Source organism: Echiichthys vipera, assembly GCF_963691815.1.
Source record: "Echiichthys vipera genome assembly, chromosome: 12".
Taxonomy (NCBI): domain Eukaryota; kingdom Metazoa; phylum Chordata; class Actinopteri; order Perciformes; family Trachinidae; genus Echiichthys; species Echiichthys vipera.
The window spans coordinates 20086709-20094453 of record NC_139837.1 but is presented as its reverse complement, the minus strand read 5'-3'; the positions used below and the strand labels follow the sequence as shown (position 1 = coordinate 20094453).

Here is a 7745-nt window from a genome sequence, read left to right as displayed (position 1 = left end):
TTTGCGTGATAAACGTCACTTTTAAACGCGGGTGTATGAAAGAAAAGATACACTTTTACAACATGTCTCCCGTAGTCGCGTGGCGGTGTCCGTTAAACCGTTAAAAAAATCCTTTTCCAGAGAAATAAATGAGACGTTGAAGATGCAGTCGGTTTGGTTGGGACTCAGTGGCAGATGTTTTATTCCCAAACAGCATCTGAGAGTGTGGAGGTCGCTTTGTGTCCTCGGCTGTGCCTCATCCTCCTCTTCCTCCGGCTAGTAGCGGGTTTTGAAAAGCGGCTGAAAGAGGAAGGGGCGGTGACCGGGAGCCTGCGACGGCCTGACTGGCCAGGGTCTGAGAGTCTGGCCCCCTGTGGACCAAGCTAACACTGCTTCATTACTATAATCCGTCCCTACCAGAAGATAACTCAATACTCTTACAGTCTCGGTTTTATTCGATGCTATGTATTCATTCAGCCATAGCCTGCAGCATAAACTGTGTCATATAACTTTATTTGACACCTAGCTTAGCCTACATGGGCGGATTATGAGACAATGGGTCCCTGGGCACAGGCATGTAAAAGCCCCCCCCCCCCCCCCCACCCTGAACTAGACACCCAGGTTACCTTTACAGGTGGCCGGCTATTCTTATAAACCTGACATTTCGCCGCCTCTGTTTTCAAAAATAACATTGTGAACACCTGTTGGTTTTCAGAGATTTTTTTCCCGTTTACGCTAACCCGTGTATATATGCCGTCAAGAGTATCCCAAACCTGTAGGTGGCAGTGTATAGAGAAACTCAAACCTACGTTAGCCAATGATCCCTGATCACCACATCCAAATGAAAATGTAAACATATGTCACACAGCAGGTGCAAGTTTTGGGGACTGGAGTTTTTCAAAATCTCCACTCAGGCTGGAGTTTTCAGAAAGAATCTCCATTTGCGTGTACACCGAGGGCAAAAACGCAGAGAAATATCTCTGCTTTTAAAAATACCTGTGTATGTGTAAACAGGGCCCCAAACTCAAAGTCTACTTTCAGTCATTTTACACCTGCTTGTGGTTATTTTATGATTGTTGTGCATCTGTTTTTAGTTATTTTGTCATCTTTTTGTGGTGTTTTGCATTTGTGTGTTTCTTTTTAACTATTTTAGTCGTTTTGCATGCTTCTGGTTGTTTGTAGTCATTAAGAGTATGCTTTTGATCCATTTTTGTCAATCATTTAGCATCTCTTCCTGCTCAATTTGCATCCCTGTAGTTATTTTTGGGTCGTTTTTAGTTGTTTTGTGTCCGTTCCTTGTCATTTAGCATCTTTTTGTGATTGTTTTCAGTGTTTTTTTCAGCAACATTTTTGTGACTAAGGTCCCATGACCCTATGGGCACCTGGGCCTGTGCCCGGTAGGCTTGTTCAGTAATCCATCCATGTTAGCATAGTAGCCTTTGGTTGAAGTTCAAACTAGCATCCACCCTTGGCCATAGCTACCCCTATGTTTTGCAGAATCTTTCACAAGAAAGAAAAAATGTGACCTCATATAGCAGAGCACAGTGTGTGTACACTGTCTACAATGTTTTCTGCCAAACCTGTAGGCTATTTACTCAAAAATATTACACATTGTATAGTTTCATATTTTGGGATAAACAACTGCAATGCATTTGAGAAAATGTTTGTATTTGGTGCCATTCTTCTGTCCCTGGACCACACTGGTCTGAAGGGGGCGCTACAATGAAACCCTAAACCCAGTGGTGGAGTGTCACTAGTAGGCTACATTTACTACTGCAGACTACTTTATGCTGTTGGCCTACTGCAATTTAAGGTAGTCTGCTTAGTATAGTATATCCATTTTCTGCTCCTTTATATAAGGCTACTTCTACTCCCCTGCATTCGAGCACCTGCAGATGCTTTACAGATGAAGATTTTACACAAAAAAATCATAGAATCAACAAATAAAATATGCATGGTTATAAATTAGATTACTAAAATGTAGATAGCATACTTAAAATTAACTTCACCTCCACTGCATTATCATTTTGCTTGTATATCAATGCATCAATTATTTGAATCCAGTTATATGATATATTATAAGGGCCAGTCTGGATTATGACTACTTTCATTTTTGTTACTCAAAGTACATGCTTTTACTTTTAATTGCAGGAACTTTACTTGTAATTTTCTATGTCAAAGAACTTCAATACCCAGAATGCCTTGCAGTGCACTGTGATGCCTTGTCAGCTGGTGTCTTCCGTTTTGTTGTTGGCAGTGTTTGAACCACACAGTCTATGGTTTGAACCACTGTATGAGATGGGAACCAATAACAGCAGAGGAAGTGATTAGTTTCAGTTGAACATTGACATCTTTTCTTCTGTATTTCGCAGCACACGTGCTGTCTGCAGGAGATTCTCCCTCAGGTCAGCACTGAATCAAGGAAAAGGCAACGCGCCGATTGTGTTGCTGCAGAGCGGAAGTCATTCCACCTGACGCAGGCATGAAGAGAGCTGTGTTATATCTGATCACCGCCTACGCATCAGTGCCTGTCATTCTCTACCTGTTCCCCTGGATACTGGGCCATGTCATATTTTCTCACTTGTGTAAGTAATGTGTTTCCAGTCACTATATTTTTAAATGTTATAAAAAAAAATGGCCGTAATGGTAACTCAATGTCAAAGTGCTATGATGTAATATCCACAGTGTATTAAACTGAAATAGATTAAAGTTATATACAGTTATAAAATGTGTTTAATAATATTATATAATATGATAAAATATAATACGATATGACTTGACACGATATGATACGTTCCAATATGATAATACGATACAGTCTGATACATTATAATGTGATAATACAATCTGATACGATACGATATGATGCATTACAATTTAATAATATCGTGCAATATGATATAATACGCTACAGTGTGATAAAAGGATTCAATCTGATACAATACGATATGATAAGATACGTTACAATGTGATAATTGGATCAAAGTTGATTTGATGCATTACAATGATGATGATGCAAAATAATACAGTAAAATAGAAAAAAATAAAACAATAGAAATATGTTATATTACAATGTGATAATAGGACGCAATCAGATATGATAAAATACAACATTAATATGATTTGTTACAATGTAATATTAATGATACAATCTTATGTGATAGGATACAATACTATGTATGTTAAACTATGATAATACAATCTAATATCATGCAATACAATCTGATGGGATATGTTAAAACACCACTTGAATACAAACATCAAACTGACCTTGTATGCTCTTGCCTGTCGCAGTGAGGTTTCCATTATTTGTGGATCTTGGTCGACCTGAAGACGTGCTGAACCACACATGCAACTTCTACCTCAACACAGAGGACGGTGTCTCAGTGGGTGTCTGGTAGGTCATATTGTGACATCCTGTTTTGTCCATTGAAGTGCATCAGTACTCGAAAAAACCAAGAACCCATGCATATTAGGTACAGGTGGCTCATGAGCGAATGGGACCACAATCTACTCATTTATCTGCAGGAGACCACTCGAAAACCCCCCTAACTGAATATATGAAAACTCAAGTGCATTTGTTCCTCTTTCTCCTCTCTCTCGCTCTCTATCTGTATGTCCCATAGGCATACACTCCCTGCCAGCCAATGGGAGGAGGCCGCTGGGAGAAGCCGTGAGTGGTACCGGGAGACTCTGGGAGATGGCCGTCCTGTTATTATCTATCTCCATGGCAACTTAGGGACCAGGTGGGATGAGAGCAGCAGGATAGGGACCCTTGAATTGATCCTAATGGAGTCTAGTGGGTATTATATGCATGCTCAGGCCCCTGGGTTTATCCACAGGCACAATGAACACAATGCATTGTGGGTCAGTAAATAAGTCTGAACGCTACTTGTTTGTTTGTGTTCATTGCTTTGATGTCATTTCTCATCACATAGGGCCATACATCACAGAGTGGAACTGGTCAAGGTATAATTTGTTTTAAAGCATTTTTATTTTTGATCAGTTTTAGTTTCAGCTTTAGATCAAATTTGATTTTTTGTGTGTTGCAGATCTTAAGCGCTGCAGGGTATCATGTCTTATCTTTAGACTACAGAGGTAAGATGCTTACTGTTGCTCTGTAAGTGATCTTTTTTGCTAAATAGAACCCGTTGCATTATTTTTGGGGTGATATATTTGTTGTAATTTGATAAGGATTACTCAAGAACACGACTAACATGATTCAGAAGTCTGCTACAGAAAACCTCTGCTGTAAAACATACTTAATACAACGGATTTTCATATTCTCTATACGTGACAGTAGTGCCTTTTTTACGCAGCATTATCCCTGCTAAGAGCGTTGGAATTTCTGTTTTATTAACAGTTTTATTCACAAGAGGTCTAGCTAACATATTGTACTTTGCTTTGTCTGGGAATGAGTTTTTGGCAAACAAAATGCATATATATTTGTTCAGTCATAGCCCATATAACATATAAAACATGAAATATGTCCTTATTTGATGTAATAACAGCACTTACGTGGCCCAGCATTCTGTGGTTAGCACTTTTCTACATATTAATCAGAAGAAAAGAAAAAGACAAAAGAGACAAATGCAATCATCATTATTATTGCACATGCAGGAAGTAAATAGTTTATTCAAGACTAAGATGGAGCACATTTGTATTGTCCCGTCAGTCAATAGACAGTATTGTCTTTGTTAGAATCATGATTTTGAAGGTTTGTCTCTCTTCTGATGAGGTTTTGGAGACTCCTCCGGGGAGCCAAGTGAAGCTGGATTGACCAGCGACGCCCTCTACCTGTACCAGTGGGTAAAGAAACAAAGCAGAGGAGGTCCTGTCTGTCTGTGGGGACACTCGCTCGGCTCTGGGTCAGTTTCTCTCCAGACTCTCTAACCAGTAACATCCAATGTCCATGACAAGATAAGAATTGTGTAAAACTTTTTTCTCTTTTCTGCTTTTTCTTGTAGCGTGGCAACAAATACTGCAGTGAAAGTACAAGAGCAAGGTGGGCTAAGTTTTTAAATGTATTAAAACCTTATTGAACCCACACAGGTTAAGATTTTAATCCTTCCTCTCATGAGGACCATGTGGTTGTGAAGAGACTGATTTGATTGACATCTCACTCTCCTGTTAGTTTGTCTAATTAACCAGAATAACTCCAAACACCTGTGTGGGTGTTCACTTTAAAATTGACTGAAAAGATGAAAAATTAAACAGAAAATCACAAGCTATAAGCTGCATTTCACCATGAATTTGTCAAACATTGACGTTATACGCATTTAAATTCAATACCCTATTCATCCATATTTTTTTTGTTTATTTAATAATCTGTTTTAATGATTCTGTTACTGTCTTTAATATCAGGGTCTGTGGTTGATGCTTTAATCCTTGAAGCTCCGTTCACGACTATTGGAGAGGTCGTGGCCATCCATCCGGTCACTAAGGTGAGTGTTTACCAATCTATGAAAACACAGTTGTTAACATTTAAATCTGGTTTCAAAAGAATGTGCAAATACTAAGATATTAACTGTTTTAGTGCTAAAGTAAATAAGTGTGGTAAAATAATTTAATTGTATTTTTAATTAGACAATTGAGGCTGTACAGAGACTGGGAGATGTTAATATGACTCAACTGATTCATCTGAGTCCCAGTTTAAATGAATAAATACAGTAATAAGGCGTCAAATTAAAACATATATATTTAGACACAAATATCAATACATGCTTTCCATGCTGAAATAACTCAATGATGAAAAAACACACACCTTCTGTGTCCATACTCTCCTGAGTAAGTGATCTCCTTCAAGTCCCTTGTTAAAACATGGGAAGCCTTTCCTGATTTTATTTGAGTTTGTCTTTTATTTTCTTCAAAAATGTTTTTCCTGTTCGTGCCTACACTCAATTTAATACACCAAATGGGGTTTTATGATTTCTTTTAAAACCTGATTAGTCTGTTTTATTTTGCTTATAATGTGGATTATGAAAAGTGCTTTATTATTATTATTATTATTAATATTATTATAACAATTATTATTTTTATCATCACTGATTTGTATACATTAACGATGTAGACTTATGTTCACCGTTTCCATTGGGTAAGTATTTGTGTTTTTATTATCACTGGACACAGGAAATTGCAAAGCATTTTTACACACTTTGTTCCCTGTGCTCTTACAGATGTACATGTTCCTTCCAGGATTCAAGAGTTTGCTTACGAACATATTAGAAATGAACAACATTGTGTTTGCTAGCGATAAAAAGTAAGTACACTTTAAAAAAACAACCTTTCTCTACTTCTTGAGATTTCTCACCATTGGCGTGTGTTGGTAAATGCAGAGAGCAGTGTCCAAAAGATTTGAATAAAATCAATCAATTCAATAAATTTATCAATTTCTGATTGTTAATATATATTTTACCTCAACATCTCCACAGTTTGAAGTCCTTGACCTGCCCACTTCTTATCCTGCATTCAGAGGATGACGATATTGTACCTTATCACATGGGTCTGAAGGTACAGTCGGTCTTCACGTATGCCTTATTTATTGCTATTATTGGATATTGCTGCTTCCTCATTGAATTGCTTTCGTCACCAGCTGCACCAGATATCACTCCAGGCTCAGAAAGAATATAACACAGATGTTCAAGTTGAAATGATCTCCTACGCTGCAAATCTTGGATTCTCCCACAACAACATCTACTTTGATCCCAATCTGTCCAATGTGGTTGGGTAAGTTCGTCAAACTCGGCATGAATTTGTGCAAAACACAAGGTTAAAAACTTTGGATTACACTGACCACTGATGCTCAGCCTCCGTCTAACAATTAAAGTAGAAATCCGTAAGATTTTCATCTATTTCATTGTCTTTTAAGTTCCTCTCCATAAAAAAGCGAGTTAAAAATCATAATTGATAATGAAAGCGCTTGTTGCCTTTTTGCTGAGTATTCCAATATTTGTTTGTCTGTCTCTGTGAAGACATTCCCTCCCTAGATGTAAATGCGCCGCCATGTTAGTGACGCCGCTGAAAGCAGTTGGTCTGCAGGTGGAGCTCGTCACTGCCAGTTTTGCTGCGTTCACTCGTAATCAGGAACATCCAACTTCTGAGTCAGGCTTGTAGTAAGGGCAGGGGTGTGTGTGTGTGTGTGTGTGTGTGTGTGTGTGTGTGTGTGTGTGTGTGTGTGTGTGTGTGTGTGTGTGTGTGTGTGTGTGTGTGTGTGTGTGTGTGTGTGTGTGTGTGTGTGTGTGTGTGTGTGTGTGTGTGTGTGTGTGTGTGTGTGTGTGTGTGTGTGTGTGTGTGTGTGTGTGTGTGTGTGTGTGTGTGTGTGTGTGCGTGTGTGTATATTTAAGACGGTAACATATAGGGCACAGACCGGAAGTAGAGAGGTGAATGTGTTTCAATAAAGTTTACTAAAGAGCAACAACACACATAGCGACCGTGACAAGATGGAGGCTCTGAAAGAACAGACTCACCTTTACATTTTACCGCCAAAGAAGCAGCTAGAAACAATGTGTCTCAAATCTTATGGATTATGACTTTAATGTTCCTTTTCATGTAAGTTTTTTCCCCTTGTAAGCCTTAAAATCGCTCAGGAGACTCAAATAAATGTAACATTTCATCTGTTGTGGTTGCAGGAAATTTCTACAAAAGCTGAGACGGTAGATGGTGTCTCCCTCCTCCAGAGAAGACCCAATAGATTCCAATATACAGATTTATTTTTGTCAAAATGTGTGTGAACAAAACAAAAACAAAAGCACTGATTAAACATATTA

The 7745-nt window shown here is 38.4% G+C and overlaps 1 protein-coding gene across 1 annotated transcript; it reads left to right on the top strand.

Moving 5' to 3' along the window:
• The first annotated feature begins 2250 nt into the window (after positions 1–2250).
• Positions 2251–7736, top strand: LOC310954518 (lysophosphatidylserine lipase ABHD12-like). The gene is made up of 12 exons (XM_083924010.1): positions 2251–2564; positions 3274–3376; positions 3606–3725; positions 3918–3948; positions 4032–4077; positions 4718–4847; positions 4947–4984; positions 5344–5423; positions 6156–6238; positions 6411–6489; positions 6572–6705; positions 7608–7736. Exons 1-12 carry the CDS (start codon positions 2462–2464, stop codon positions 7633–7635), a joined length of 975 nt encoding a protein of 324 aa, XP_083780136.1. The 5' UTR covers positions 2251–2461; the 3' UTR covers positions 7636–7736.
• The last annotated feature ends 9 nt before the right edge of the window (positions 7737–7745 follow it).